Source organism: Lepisma saccharinum, chromosome 1 (genome assembly GCF_977018435.1).
Source record: "Lepisma saccharinum chromosome 1, izLepSacc3.1, whole genome shotgun sequence".
Taxonomy (NCBI): Eukaryota; Metazoa; Arthropoda; class Insecta; order Zygentoma; family Lepismatidae; genus Lepisma; species Lepisma saccharinum.
Window position 1 is genome coordinate 82,538,905 of NC_139229.1, and position 16,911 is coordinate 82,555,815.

General features: G+C 39.5%; 1 protein-coding gene across 1 annotated transcript in view; it reads left to right on the top strand.

Annotated features, from left to right (window-relative positions):
- The window catches only part of LOC145984047 (cytochrome P450 4C1-like), a 70,164-nt gene that overhangs the window by 51,250 nt on the left and 2,003 nt on the right, over positions 1–16,911 (top strand). The window contains exons 4-10 of the mRNA XM_083117390.1: positions 1,044–1,229; positions 4,059–4,128; positions 4,588–4,714; positions 6,470–6,545; positions 7,958–8,067; positions 12,095–12,163; positions 12,751–12,919. Of these exons, the coding sequence (XP_082973516.1) occupies positions 1,044–1,229; positions 4,059–4,128; positions 4,588–4,714; positions 6,470–6,545; positions 7,958–8,067; positions 12,095–12,163; positions 12,751–12,919 (807 nt within the window). The remainder of the gene's footprint in view (positions 1–1,043; positions 1,230–4,058; positions 4,129–4,587; positions 4,715–6,469; positions 6,546–7,957; positions 8,068–12,094; positions 12,164–12,750; positions 12,920–16,911) is intronic.

Below are 16,911 nucleotides of genomic sequence, written 5' to 3' on the forward strand. Positions count from 1 at the left end.
TTATTTGTCAACATAATTCCCGCCGGAATTCAGGCACTTGTCATTGCGTGGGACCAACTTCAGTATACCTGCATCGTAGAAGTCCGCCGCCTGGGCGCCGAACCACTGTGTGACAGCCGTCTGAACCTCTTCGTCGCTGTGAAAATGTTGACTGGACAGGAACTATTTCAGGTGCAAGAACAGGTGGTAATCACTGGGAGCGAGATCCGGTCTGTACGATGGATGATCGAACACCTCCCAACCGAACCTGTCCAGAAGGGCTGCAGTGCTCCAAGCCATATGCGGCTTCGCATTGTCGTGCAGCAAGATCACCCTGGCACTGAGCTTACCGCGTCGATTATTCTGAATGGCTCGTCGCAATGTCCCCAGTGTTTCACAGTAACGGTTAGCGGTCCTCCAATATGTGCTGCTGCACCTGCTTCACAAACCGGCCATTACGCTCGTCGTCATTTTGCCGGCCTTCAGTAAATGTCCTGCACCAACGACGCACCATCTGCTTGCTCATGACGTCTGGCCTATACACCTGGGACAGCTGACGATGAATTTCGATCGGCTGTATGTTTTGTGCGTTCAAGAACTTGATCGCCGAACGAACCTCGCACGCGGCGGAAGATGGAATAAAAGCCGCCTTGTTTCATGGCTGCCGCGACGCTATCGAGGACTTTCGGGAGGCGTCTTCTAGGACATTCACTAGCCAGGGCACGTGCCTCTCACGCATGCGCAAAACCGGTTTCAATACGCACGGCCTGCCACCTGTGGGCGAGTGGGAAATTTACTTTCTGGATGCGTCTAAGTATTATAAAATATGGATTTGAATTCTTGTTCTTAAGTACAGTTTATGCACAGATAGGCCACTCGGGGCTAGACCTACAGTTTAGAGTGGGGTCCGCCGAATCACTGTGTGCCTCCACTGGGTATCAAACCCGGGACCCCTTGATTACAAGGCGACTACGTTACAACTACGTCATGACAGAGATAATATAAAAATATAAACATGATTTTGAACTGATCTGTAAACGCTCGAGATATCATATTGTTTTCAGGGCAGAAGTGGCACTCTCACAGGAAGATAATCACCCCAACTTTTCACTTCAAAATCCTGGAGCAATTCGTGGATGTATTCAACAGGAACGCCGAGATCCTGGTCAACAAGTTCGGAGAGAAGGTTGGCTCCGATGGATGCGACATCTGTCCTCTCATCGCCCTCTGCACGCTGGACAGCATCTGTGGTGAGATCGCTTCTCTCTCTCTCTCTCTCTCTCTCTCTCTCTCTCTCTCTCTCTTTAATTCCTTTATTCCTCTGCATGCCTGACAATTCCCAACCGTTAGGTCCGGCACATGTAATTTTCAAAATATATTTTCTCACTTACATAGAAAACATACTGTAACCAAAATTGTACCAGGATGTAGAATGCACATGAACGCTTAAAATATCCAAAAATGAGCGAAATTGATTTGGGGGGAGGGGTAGTTTTTGCCATCTAATTTTAAAAATTCAGTACATCGAATAATGTTGGAAATACCCATTAGACCATATAATATGTAATATCGACTCTTTATCTTCAAATTAAGACCAATTTCAACTTCCTGATTTTATTAATTTCCGTGATGTACTAATTTGAAAGTACCGTGGTGGGTGTGGGGGGGGGGAGCGCTTCGAGCGCAAAAATACTATTTCTTTCCGATAAAGTGACTTGCACTGACTGATCCTCATTTTGTGCTAAATTATGTGTTTCACAGTTAGAAAAAAATCGTCTTTCTCTTAGCGGCTATTTTAACATGAAAGCGAAATATTGATGTAAACTTGAAAGTCACACATTTAGTATCAAAATACATTAATCAAAAAATCTTGTAGAATATTATACAAAGACATATGCATTTTCTATCATCCTTACTTTGGGGGGGGGGACTAACTGACGGATAATAGCAAGAAAATGCTATGGATAAGTGATTTTAAAAAATCATAACAAGCCTTCATATATAATTTTTTTTTTAATCCAAAGCCCTCGTAGAGGAATAGGATTAACCCGTAGAGGACAAGGGTTCACACTTGCCGATTTTCCATAACCTTTGTTAAGACATGGATGTATCTTTGTGTTTGTTCCATCACCTGTTCATCCGTTCGTCATTCCTCATCAGTCATCATCCTCTTCATCACGACGTAAAATTATCCAAAGGACACCCGTCTGATTAGATACGTATTCATTCACACATCGCACGTAGTTTTCACTTTTGCCGTAGATGTCTCTCCCTACTTCTGTCTGGTAGAGTCCTTTAACGAATTGTGCTAGAACTACTTGTACTCGATTGACGTGTCACCCGAAATTTCCAGCAGATAAATAATTTTGACTCCTAACTCAGGCCCTTACCCAAGGGGAGGGGGGCCAAGGGGGCCATGCCCCCCCTTCGAGCCATGAAATATTTTATACGAATCTATAAAAACCTACAAAAATAACACGGACGATTTTTAAGATTTTGCAAGAGTTTCTGTTTTCTTCTTTCATAAATGAATGTGTTGTTTCTGGAGAGAGACAGACTTCAGAAGTCTGCAGTCTACTATATTTATTAATTTTAGTTTTATAACCATCTATGCGAAGGTTCCAAACGTCCCAATTTGGTCGGGACAGTTCACCATTTTTACTCCCTGTTCTGACTTTTTTCGAAATGCAATCTTGATGAGAAAATTTCCTTTTTTTGGTTAATTCACATTCAGACATGTTCTTCATTATAATGATCATTCCATAGCGTTGTGGTCACATACAGGGCACGAATTTCCACGGCGGAATGGGGATCTCCCACCTTTCCTCCAAAGATCTTGTTCTATTAAAATATTCCCCCATCAAAATTTTCCGGGGTAAGACTTTGTGTTATAACAACAAAGATAAGCAATTAGTTTTGACTTCAAACATTCTATACTAAGAATAATATCATAAGCACATACAAAGAAAGAAGAACAAAGAATGATTTCTGTATGTGTGTGAATGTTGCATACATCTCTTCTCTGTTTATGGCTGGTAACAGCATAGGGTAAAAACGTATTTCTACATTCATAGATAAGATTTTAAAATTATATCAAATTGGACTAGTAAGAAATGGAGCCGTAGCTGCGAAGGTCTTTGTCATTGTCACCCTAGGCACCTGGAACATAGAAATTGGACCGACCTGTTATTTCTCCTCCATCTCTCACCTACTTTCGTCGGGAATAAAACATAGCACTTACATGTTAATTTCATAGGAAACTAATGTCATCTTAAAGTTTCTCATTTTTGGTCCCTCCATCTAGTAAACTTTAATTTGCAATCGAGTTTGCAGATTTGAACAATAACACACACTGCTTGAATGAAGATGATATGTTATGGACAACCGGACCGACTACCCTTTTATTAGCCACATTTCTTGAATGCTAAGTTTTCTTTTCGTCGGTTTCAACGGAAAAGAGTAGATACATACAATTTATTCAATGTCTAAGTATGCCAGTTACATCTAGAGGAGGAGGAGGGGAGCAATGCAAATTCGATGCCCGGCGTGTGAAAATCTATTCTCGTCATAGGCGCTGAAATCTCTAGCTTCAACTCTGATAAGGAAATGTTTCGAGAGACCATTAATAGATTTACACCATTATAGAAACATTACACAATAAAAGTATGAAAATTTAATTATCATTATTAATAAAGGGCAATAGGCTAATTAAATAAAATCTAACACTTATTAAAAACATTTCATTTAGCTTTTAATTTCTTGACATTTTGAACCAGTTGTTAAAGGAATTAATTTGCTAGTTTATAAATGTAGCATATTAATTTGTTTATAGGATGTTTATAAATAAATTGATTAATCAATACTATTAATTAATTATATAATAATTGTCACATGACAATAATATAACAATAATATATATATAATCATCAGCACGGTTCCGGGCTTGCCCCCCCCCCCCCTCAAGAAAATCCTGGGTACGGGCCTGTCCTAACTCTTGACAAAATGGAACTCCGTTGCAATTTTTCCAAATCTATAGGTGGTAAATCACATTGAAAGACTCATCTTTTCTCTCTTTCCAGAAACCGCAATGGGTATTCGAATCGATGCTCAGCACAACAGTGAATCAGATTATGTGAAGTCTGTTGAAAGGTATGTGCTTCATTGGTCTGAAATATATAAGTTTTAGCTACCTCGAATGACAAATACTACCCATTTCCAGGCCGGGATTCGAACTCGGGGCTCCTGGTGTCGTTGGAAATCAATATTTTCAAATGAAAGCAGTGAGGAACTCGGGAAAAACAAGAGTGATAAATGCAAACCCTGTTTATAATGACCCGCAATTGCCATTTTTGAGAGTGGAAAGTTATAAAAATACGAAATATCTTATTGGGTATACAGCCCGCTCAGAAAGAAGTTATGCACTATCCACTTTTACAATTCCAGCCCATCCCGAAAGCAAATTCTGCGCACACCAGTGAGTTCATACATATTACTTTGAAATGCCACGGTAGTACTTTATTTTAATGTTCCAATTTTTTAAAACTTTCTATGTTAATATGTACCACCGAACTGAAGGCATGGAGAGGAAATGATAATTTTGTATTTCAGGATCTCCGACATCATTCACACGCGTCAGTTCCGGCCGTGGCTCCACCCCCAGTGGATATTCGAGAGAACGAAATACGGGAAGCAGCAGGCGGACGCTCTACGTGTTCTGCATGGCCTCAGCAACATGGTGAGCTCTCATTGCACTTGGTTTGACAGAAAGGACACGGTAGTCTTGCAAAGATGTTTGTAAAACAGTTTTCTCTGTTTTGGAGTTGGTGGGATTGGGAGGATGTTAAGTCACAGACATTTTCGCGCTGTAGTGACGAGGGAATAGATTTATATGCAGTAAAAATGTGCTAAATATGTAAATACATATACAATACGTTTACATTGGCATTAATTGTAAAACAACACAACATGTGTTTTCATCTTCCGTTGTCTCTTAAGATGGATTTATATTGACTAAAACTGCGTTCAATATCGCAAGAAGTCATAGGAGAGATGGAATATGGAATACATGTTGAGAAATGTTATGAAATATAGAAATAATATGTAAAATAATTAAAATATGAGCCAAAACCTAATATATGTAAAAATATGGAAAATAAATTGAATTTTTCGAGTCTACATATCATGATGCGCAAAGATAATACAAAATATAACTGATTTCAGCTTCATATACATAAATATGTATTTACATATAAATCCGTTCCCTGATAATGGCCATATTGAATGTCCAATAGAGGTGTCTGTGGCTGTAGGAAAGGTATTGGAAATATTACTTCTATCATAAGAGCTCTTACAGAAATGTTAATCATCGAAATTGTGTGCTGGCTATAGCTGGCCTTACGGAGGAAGATATTTCTCCGATCATTGGCGTAGCAACATATCGCGAGGCCCTGTGAGGCCTCATCCGCACTTTGGTCAAACGTCTTGGTGTATTGGGTGATCGCTTCAAACCTGGTTTCTAAATTTGATTTGATTTATCATAACATTAAAATATTCTCTTCTGAATAAGTCTTGAGCATTTATTAAAGGCTTAATAGCACTTGCATGGCCAAATATTTTATTCTGCTAGCAATGTCAATTGAATGTCGTGGTTACTTTTGCACAATCTCGAGCAGATTGAAATCCAGTGCAATAGTGTTCTTCAATCCAAGCGCAGAAGTCTTGAAGATGAGCTTAAAATTTATTTTATTCATAGCTTATTTATAGCAGCGTATCTTCTAAAATCAGAAGGCTACAGCCAGGTGTATTTAAAATATTAAATGTGTCACCTATTCATTCAATCGTAACGTTTAACCAGGCTTTGAAGTGGAAAAACATTTATTCAATTTTTTGGAAGACCCATGGCACAAGGAGGTTCTTGACTCTTGAGCCCATAAAAACTCTGTCGCGGGAGCTCGTTCATTTTGTCCTGAGTATGCAAAACTTCAGCTCAATCATTTCATATCTGTTAGACAAGGGCATATTTCATATTTATAATGTCAGTCACTCCGTATTGATGTTAGGTAACTCAAGCAAATGTTATGTTTATGTTTGGAGTTGAATACATGTAAAGTTATTAACCTGATAGATAAGGTAATATAGCAGCGTGCCATGAAGTGGTGTGGAGGTAGGGCCACACATATTCTCGATCTCGGTTATTTTGGAGGTGATGTGATTAGCACTAAGCTCCGGTCGCCATTACCCCCAGAGTTACCCCCAGGTACGCATTGATTTGAGGCTGGGTGAGCTAGAGCCACTGTATGCGGGGACAAGGCCGGGAAAATCCCAACCTTAGATCACTCACACGGGAATCTGAATGAACCAGTGTTTGGGATTCTTTGGTACATTGTTTCCCCAGTTTTTATCTTCTGCTATACACTACCTTGATATTCACTTAATGTCATAAATTAATACTTTTTCAATTCTATAATCCACAGAAAGTTTGTATTTACAGGTTCTACAAGAAAGGAAGAAGAAATTAAAAGAGGAAAAATTGATGACTCATATATACGATGAAGGAAACGAAATTGGTAAGGAATCATGCCACACCGCATGCTAAATGATTGTGATACGTATCTGAATGTTGTCATATATTCAGTTTCCATTGGCGCAGAAACGACGACTTAACTTCCACACAGATGCCGCTACTGATTGGTCAACCTATGTTGATAGCATTCGTTATACTGTAAACAAAAATAGAGCATAAAACCGAGTTTCAAAAATTGAATGTGACAAATAAGGAAATGAATTAGTTCTAAACTGGAAAACAATGTAAGTACAAATACATTCGGAAGAGCAAAATTGTAGCTGTTGGTTTACATCATGGTGTACTGAAATTAGTTTAACTATTATTTTGGAAAGGTTATTGAGTTGTTTTGGTGGTAGACTACTTGATTCAATTAAAATGATTTATTTGTTATTTGGATTAGGTTAACAGCGACGATAGAAGTAAGAGGAAGGAACCGTGGCCTTCGTTTAAGTTGCAACATGACATTCTCCTGCAGTGACTGGAGAAAGTAAACCGCTGACTAAACCTTAGGATAGCCTATTCGCATGCAACCTCAATCTAGAATACCGCAACTTCTTAGAAGTACAAGAGCGATCCATTGAACTGTAGACCGCGGCTTCAGTGTTTGCTGTATCGGCAAGCGAGGCGCTCGCGGCCTTATATCGGCACTGTAGACTGTGAGTGAATGAAGCGCGCAAGTTTCCGTAACTACGTAGTTAAAGAGTTATTTATTTAAAACATGGAACTTTTTCACCGGGAATCTGTTTCAAATCGCCTTTGCACTTCATGTGCTGATTGAGTTAACACATATGAATCATAAATAAATACACGCTGTGCAGTAGAAAACATTTGCTGAGCTACACTAGAAAGAAAAAAGATACGTAACAAGCACCCTATCATTTCACCTTCTCCTGTCTACTTTCAGGACCTCCGTAATACCGATTTCTAGCGCCCCTCCAAAGCTTACGTTAGAGGGTGTCTTAATAAAGACTTATCAAAAACATGTGCGCGACTAGTTTGAACACCTTCTTTTATAAATCTAGTATAATGTTTATAATACAGTGCGTTCGTTTTGACCCTGGGCGCGTGACATGAAGCAGATGCCGGCATTTTCTTCCCGTAACGTCTCGCTTATTTACGCACATATCTTTAGCACGTAGACAATTATATTTATATTGCATAACGAGTACTAACCTGTGTTATAATAGTTGTTCAAAGTTGTTCACACGCTATCTCGGCCCTTAGCCAAAACGAACTCACTGTATTTACGGAAAGTGTTGTGCACTTCTTCACCGACACACTACGATGCCAATACAAACAGCAGCGAGTGCCTCGCTTGCCGATAGCGCAAACGCTGACGCGGCGGTCTACAATTCAATGAATCGCTCTGTATTTGATTCCTTGGCGTTTGAAGCCTCCCATTTTCCTTTGCAGGCCAGAAGAGGCGCCTGGCGTTCCTGGACCTTCTGCTGGAAGCCTCGCAGAACGGAGCCGCCCTGTCGGACGAGGACATCCGGGAAGAGGTCGACACCTTCATGTTTGAGGCGAGTTACTCGTGGCTGACGTAAAGAGTCTTTGTTGCGGCAAAGCAAAAGTAAAATTCCCTTAGAGCACATTTGTCAATGTCTTGGAGCTATCTGCGTCATTTTGACATGCATGCACGCAAATTTACGTACCTTTCAGTCTAATCAGGAATTATCCATTCGCTCCTCATGCCTTGTCACAAGACTCTAGCATTCACAAGGCGTGGAAAACAAAACGTACTATTTCACCTTTATAAAAGATCAGTGGCGTGGCGTGGATTTTTAAAAGTGTTACCGGTTATCAGTAGGACATTTAAGGGAGACTTGGGTGCCTCCCCACCTCATGCCCCCCCCCCCCCCAATGTCTTCCAAGTAGTTCATATAATATTAATCTGGTACGTATGCAATTCAATACTAGATTTTGGTAGAGTTATTAATCAGAAAAAAAAATGTTGACATAAGGACTAAAGTGAAATCGCAAACATTGGTTGTTGACACAATAATACGTAATTTGATACTTACAGAAACATCGAAGGCTACTTATAGAGCAGATCAATCCGACTTTGAAAATAGTTATATGATCCCGGGTTCGATACCTAGCTTGGGCATGGGCGTTTGTGATGTCTATTCATCAATTTAATCATATCATCACTCATCCCCATCTTCGCAAATTAGCCAAAAGTGGCACAAGCGAAGCAAAATCAATCAAATCAAATCAAAAAACTTCTATGATGCTGTCATAAAGAGAAGTTTTTCATTTGAATTTGAATTTTTGGGTGCGTCATGGTCATGGTCCATGTTATCCACATCTGAATTCGACACGTTGTTTTTTTCACCCGAAAATAGAGTACATGGCCAACAAAAGAGTTTAGAAAACTGCACACATCCACATAACCACGGATAGTCGTTATACCACGAAACATTGAAATGTCGGTCATATCCAGCAGACGACTTGGTTTTTAAATCGTTCAAAATAGGCTTTGGCCTCCCTTTCGCCACAATTTCGATGTTTTCTGCAAAATAACGAACCGAAAGATTGCTTCAAAATATCTTCTATCGCACGATTACACACACTGTCCAGATAGGATGAATCCGCCACCTCGGAACTCGGAGCAAGCTTCATAAATTAATTGACAATGCCCGAAAACAACATAAAGACGAAAGACACCAGTCACAAAACTCCCACTGCACAGTCCCTCCCACAAACCGTTGTTTACTTTTGTAACACGTGAAGCACCCTCCTTGCCCCCTCCCCTCTCAGCATCGGCCCTTCCCCAATATTTCCTTCGGAACCTGCAAGAAGTCCAGTTCTACTAATGTTACCATCTTAGTTCTTTTGAAACCAGTTTTGCCCAAATCGCGAAACATTTTCGTTTCAAATAAGACGTATGTAGAGTAGATGTAGTCTTCATCTGTTTCCTAACTACTCCCACTCCCATGTTTCGCTAAATCCACTGAAATCTCATTTCTGACACCACTACTATTTCGTATATTTTACGTCCTTTGCTACCTTTAAGGCTTTCGCTTTACAGGATAATCGTGACGATGACGATGCGTGGTGAATTATTGAAATAAAATTATTATTTCTTTGTGCATGTAATTATTAATTTTTATAATTATGGAAGTAAAATAATAACAACGAACATTGAAATAACCATTTCTTGCTGAGGATTCGAACCTGCGACACCTGACACTTCAGAGCGTGCTAAGATAACAATCGGGAAATTATGCTTGTAAGTATTGTTTTCACCCAAAAACAGTTCTACCACCTCAAAAACATTGCTTCAATCCGAAATTATTGCATTCCTGCGACAACGTATGTCAATGTCAATCTGTATTATCAACAATTATCACAAATTCCTGTAACCGAAATAATATTATATGTGTGAAATATAGAATTTTAGGTTGACATTTTTAGAAGGACAGCGGACCCCTTGACCATACCCATCCCTCTCCTCTCCTTCTCGCCCATGATGTCGAAGAAGGACAAAGAGGACTTTCGTAATCGCTGATATTTAGTGTAAATACAAAATATCACTTGGTAGTTTGCTTTTGCCCCAGTGTGATTTGATTTTTTAAAATTTTGATTTGGCGATTTAAGTCCACTTCATGAACAGTAATGCTAATCGGGACAGTTTAAAGTTGGATCCGAACCACTTGTGCCTCCACCGGGTATCGAACCCGGATTCCCTTGATTATAAGGCGGCGACGCTGCTAACACTGCGCCATCGTTCCCCAGTGTGACTGGACACCTTCAGAGTAAGATAGACCCGATTAGGCGACTTAGCTCTTTTCTGTCAATTGAATATGGCAACACTGGTATGTTTCCTGTAAGGATCACCGGCAACTGCGCCGGCTAAACAGCCCGCCTCCTCCTCCCGCCATAACAGTCTTTACCGCTACGCCAAGTCTTCCTTTGGTGGGCTCAGGGCCCTTTCCTCATGTTGCCTGTGGAGCGTACCGGATCAGTCCTCCTCTTCGCTTTTGCCGGTGTCAGAAAAAATGTCAGTCTGCAATGTTTACTTTACGACAATATTACCAGTTTATGTACGTAATAATATTTTAAGACAGGTTCTTCAATTCTTTATATTTTAGTATTACCTGCGGTAACAGCGGCTACATGCACGCCACGCCTCTGTTTTTGGAAACACACACTTAACAGCAATTAAATAAACTTGAAACCGCATATTACAATTATTCACGACATCTTTTTCCAATGTTCTCTTCTTGTTACGGTATTTTTTGCTTGTTGATAAATCTATCAGTTTGTTAAATGTTGCCAGGTCCTGACACATCAAGGTTAGTTTACTTGTCCATCTGACACTAGTTGTATATGACATCATAAATATTTACCAAATTAAAAAAAAAGGCGAACAAACACAATATTTTAACTAAATAACAAAGAATTACAATGTAATGTCCAGGTCATTACAGTGTGGACAAATACATCTTACTTTACTGAAACAAATAGATGTCCAAAAACTTGGCGTAATATTTAAGTTAAAGGATATTCTTGTGAAGGTGACAGTTTTTACAAGTTTTCAGTCAGAGATTTCTCTTCCAACAGTTTTTGAACAAATGTTTTCAGTATTGACAGTATTAATTTAACACTTCCGACTTTTTACCATTTGGTATCTTTGTTGTTGGGATTATAGTGTAGTTATGTATACAAAATGATAGAAGGATGACAAAAAAGTAGAAAAGAAAAGAAAAACAGAGAAAATGAAAGAATGATGGAAAGATGAAGAAAGAAAGGAACTGAATGAAAGAGAGAGAAATACTAGACTGAAGGAAAGATAAAAATAAATAATAATAGGTGAAAAGAGAAAGGAAGAAATGAAACTGAAGGAAAGAGAAGAAGTGAAGGAAATCAAGAAATTAAAGAGTGAAGGAAAGAGAGAAAAAGAAAGAGTGCAGGAAAGAAAGCAAATAGAATGAAGGGAAAAGAGAAAAGAAAGAGAGTGAAGGAAATAAGATTCGAAAGAGAAAGTGAAAAGGGAGACAGAGAAAAAGTAAAGAAAGAAAGAAAGAAAGAAAGAAATAGAGTGCGAGGCAGAGAGAAAGAAATAACGCACCTGCTACATTATAATTTGTCCATTATCATTATACTTCTCGCACTATGTCCTCAACGATCAATCTTCTCACATTTTTAGTGAATGAGGGGTGTAAGGGGTGCTCCTTCCACGTAGTGCACCCAATTGTCAACCTCACTTCCACGTAGTACACCCTGGACTGGACTAACGAGGCTCTGGCGACTGGCCCCATGGCCAGTATAATTTTGTTTGTGTTGTCCTGTGTTTTGTCCTTATTTGTGCTGAGTGCTCCTTTACAGCCTCAGCTTTTAACGAAAGTCAGAATATTTTATGCTTTTAGTTATGCAACGTTAGAGTTGTTATGTTTAACGATAAGGGGCTGGACCCCGTATTTTGTGACTGGTGCAAAATAGCCTTAGTGCTGACGCACCCAAAATTTTAAATTCAAATTCAAATTAAAAAAAAAATTAGTGAATGAGCAACTTATAAAATAATTTCTGTCGCTGTTCTTGCAGGGCCATGACACCACCGCTGCTGGCATCAGCTTCGCCTTGTATCTGCTCGGATTCCATCCAAACATCCAGGTAAGCAAATAAGTCCTATTAGAGTCACGGGTGTTCTGATAGGAGGCTGGTTTAGGGAGAGACAGTGCGTACTTGTCACCTTTATTTGAGCGTGTTTTGAGCATCAGGCAGGAGACGTTTTTACAACACACACACACCATTGTCAAGGTCAACCGAGAAACTACTTTAAAAAAATTAAAATAAAAAAAATATATAAAAAAATAAAATAAAAAAAATCAGTGAGAAGGCAGAGTTAGTTTTAGAATATTTTGTAGGAAATAGCTGTTTGAAATATGCTCCTAACTATCATGTGAATTTGTAATGGATGGGTAGAATTTTACATTTTGAGGGATATTTGTCTTATTTCGCCTCACTTTTCTGCCACTTTTGGCAAATCGCAAAGATGAGGATCAAAGATGATGAGATGAAAATGACGAAAGGATACTCACGAATTAACATCCATGCCTTATGTTCTATTTGTTGACCTCAGGAGGAGACCCTCTTAATCCAACCATGGATTCCTTACTATAACCGACAGTCTCCTTAAGCGGCTTAAGGTGCATCAAAGCTAGACTTGCAATGAGTATTGTGTTCGTTTCCTTCGGCAGGACAAAGTGGTGGAGGAGCTCGACTCCATCTTCGGAGAGTCCGACCGCTCTCCAACGATGCAGGACCTCAACGAGATGAAGTACCTGGAAAGATGCATCAAGGAGTCCCTCCGCCTGTTCCCCAGCGTCCCTATCATCTCCCGCCGTGCCAGGGAGGAAATACACCTCAGTGAGTAATTTCTAATGTTGGTCGATATCAACTAGACGATATATCGTCACGATATTTGGCGATATATATCGTGCAGGCGATATATCGTCACGATATTTTGGTGATCGTGGAGCTGGAGACGATATCGCCGATATCATGATACGGAAAATATCGTATAGTATCGTCAGTGACGATATTTTCTTGACGATATATCGCGATATCAAATTTCCGATATCTTCCATTCCTAGTTATTTCCATTGGATTACACAACTATTCATAACCGTCAGTGGCGGCGATTAGGGGGTGGCAGTTGTTGCTCCACTTTTTGCCACATTTACCCCAGCACTATGCTAAACCTTATCTACCAAGGAAAAGTAAACTTATCTTGGGGTAACCATAAGTGAGGGATTAAAATTCGATAGACACATACAAAATATAACTACCAAAGCCGAAATCACAATGCAAAAACTCACCAGGTTGACATCATACCAAGTTAATCTAAATTCCAGCATAATGGAAGCATATACCAAGTCAATTTATGAAGCAATAGCCACATATGCGTCATCCACATGGATGGAGGGGTTGACACTGAAAAAGAACATCAGAGCGCAGAGCGGAGAAGAATTCGCCCCGTCCGATTACCAGGAGTAAGACATAAGGATTAAATGGAAAGAGTAATGGCTTCAAAACAAACTCACAACACCTAGCTGGCACACCAGCTACCATTCAAACGTCTGTATTCCGGCGTTATTCTCTAAACTACATATCATACAATCCATTTATAAATTATAATCCATAAATCTCATTCAAAATTAAATTTATTAATATTTCAAATATTTTTACCTTTTGTATTGTACTACCTCTATTTTATCAATCAATAATTCATATCAACTATGCTGCTTTCTGCTGAAGTGTATTCATTTCAGCAAACAGATATACAAGTCAGCAGGTAACTTTCTTCCACACACACAATACTACACACATTTTACAATTCCAAATGGGAAATGACCGTGCATAATCACATCAAACTATCTTCAAATATGGGAGCTGGAGACCGACAGCGGAACACCTAGCCTCTGAGGTGAAGCATACCCATCCAACTGAATGAATATAACTCAAATCAATGGTCTTAAACCACATGCTGATCTACTGTCGCTCTCTGGCTCCCTATGCACGGTTTGTAACAAGAAAATTGTAACATGCAGGGCGCGTGAGCTCTCAACACTATAGATTTCGGATCCCGAAATCCGGTATATGTTAAACAATGCATACATACACACAATACTTATATCGTATTTTATACATATTCCAGCTAAGGTTCATGTAAAAAATGAAAGATATAGATGTATTAACATTGTACTGTACTGATACCAATGTAATTATACAAAATTATATTTATGTTATATATTATGTTATTAAAAAAAAAAGTGTTCCCCTGTGCATAAGACCACGCCATGAAAGCGTATAGGGGGTGTGGTGGTAACGCCCCACACTTTCTTGATCCGGTCGTGAGTGGGGATGATGTGATCAGCATCACGCCCCTGACCGCCTTTACCCCCAGGGTTTCCCCCAGGTACCCATGTTATTCGACGCTGGGTGGGCGCCGGGGCCGCTTCCACCGTTAGAAAAGTTCCCGGATTTGAACCGGCCGGGGATCGAACCCGGGACCTTTAGCATGGTAGTCAGACGCGTTACCGACTGAGCCACCGCGGTCACTATTATGTTATTAAATATTATTGTAATTGTCAAATTTTTATTTCCAGATTTATGTAAAATGCAAATTTCAAATAAAGTAATGGAGCGTAACAATAACGGGGGAACCGTAAAACGAGCAACTGCCGTCCCAGTTTTTCACAGAGGCGCTGGGACATGCGCATACCCTCGAATGTATGCGGGTGGAGGTTAGGATACATTCGGGGGTTCCCCCCTTATTGTCGTTGCCCCCACACTTTTCGAACCCAATCGCCGCCACTGTTAAGCGTATATGGTAAGGGAGGGGTGATGTAGCACGTCCTAACTCCTCCGATTGACTTGGTAAACATTTTGTATTAACTTTATGTTCAAACAGGCCCGTAGCCAGGCAGGGGCCAGGAGGGCTGAGCTCCCCTGGCACTGAGGTCAGCCTCCTTGACATTAGTAAAACTATTTTATGTATTTTGTTTGCAGTGAAGATTGAAAATGTAGACAGCAGATATTATTTTGCTCACAACTTTGGTCCATTCTTTCTTGTGTGATATAAATATCTGTATCATCAAACGTAGTATGGAGTGTGTAGTAAGGGATGATTTCAGTAGCAACCAATTAACACTTCTAGCGATATTTTAAAATATATAGAAAAAATGTAGTATTTGTGTGATATTTCTAAACTTTATATAACTTAATGACCCCCATTCCCCCCACACACATAATTTACCTTCTAACTAACTAACTAACTCCCTAGCCTTCTTAAACCCGAAGGTTCATGGCTGCAGCAACACAGGCCTTCCATCTTTCCCTATCTTCAGCAAGTTCTATATACTCTTTTCCATCCCTACCGATTTCCCTTAGGTCCATCTCAACGTTGTCCCTCCATCTTCGTCTTGGCCTTCCTACAGGTCTCTTACCATCAGATTTCAAAACAAGAATCCTGTAAACTCCTCTTTCCTCTCCCATTCGTGCCACATGGCCTGCCCACCTAAGTCTTCTTGATTTAATTATTCTAATAATATCTGGACATGAATATAAATTATGTAGTTCTAAATTATGTAACCTTCTCCACTCACCTGTCTCCTCATCCCTTTTAGGTCCAAAGATTTACCTAAGGATCTTATTTTCAAATACTCTCAATTTATGTTCCTCTTTCAATGTAAGGGACCAAGTTTCACATCCATATAATACTACAGGCAAAATTACTGTTTTGTATATTTTAACTTTTAGTTTCTTAGATATTAAACGAGAAGACAAAAGTTTATGAAGAGAGAAGTAACATGCATTTCCTGAATTAAGCCTACTTTTTATTTTCTCTTTAATATAATTTTCATTTGTTAATATTACTCCTAAGTATTTGAATTTGGAAACTGGTTCAAACGAGTTGTTATCAATAATTAGATTTTGATTATTACCTAACACTTGGTTTTGGCCTGTAAGCATATATTTAGTTTTCTCTTTGTTAACTTCCAAACCTATCTCTTTAGCAAAAAAGTAAAAAGTAAAAAAAAAAAAAGTAAAGTAAAGTAAAGTGTTCCCCTGTGCATAGCACCACGCCATGAAGGCGTATAGGGGGTGTGGGGGTAACGCCCCACACTTTCTTGATCCGGTCGTGAGTGGGGGTGATGTGATCAGCATCACGCCCCTGACCGCCTTTACCCCCCAGGGTTTCCCCCCAGGTACCCATGTTATTCGACGCTGGGTGGGCGCCGGGGCCGCTTCCACCGTTAGAAAAGTTCCCGGATTTGAACCGGCCGGGGATCGAACCCGGGACCTTGAGCATGGTAGTCAGACGCGTTACCGACTGAGCCACCGCGGCCACACATCTCTTTAGCAGTTTTGAAAAATATATTAGCATTATTCTTAATTGTATTCACATCATCCCCCAGTAAGTCTACATCATCTGCATATGCTAACAACTGAGTCACACCATTTAATTTTGTCCTTCTTTAGTTTCTTTTACTTTCCTAACAGCATATTCTAAGGCAAAATTAAAGAGCAATGGAGATAATGCATCTCCTTGTTTTAACCCATCATGAATTGTAAATTTGTCAGACATATTAATACCCACACGAATTTTACTTTCTGTTTCACTGGTGCATATTTTTATCATACTAACAAGCTACTTAGGTATTCCAAACTCTACTAATATATTACATAATTTATCTCTTTTGACCGAATCATATGCTTTTTTGAAATCAATGAATAGCTGATGGACATTTTGATTATATTCCCACTTTTTTTCAAGTGTCTGTCTGATGTGAAAAATTTGATCTGTAGTTGATCTGTTACGTTTAAATCCACATTGATAATCACCTATAATTTCA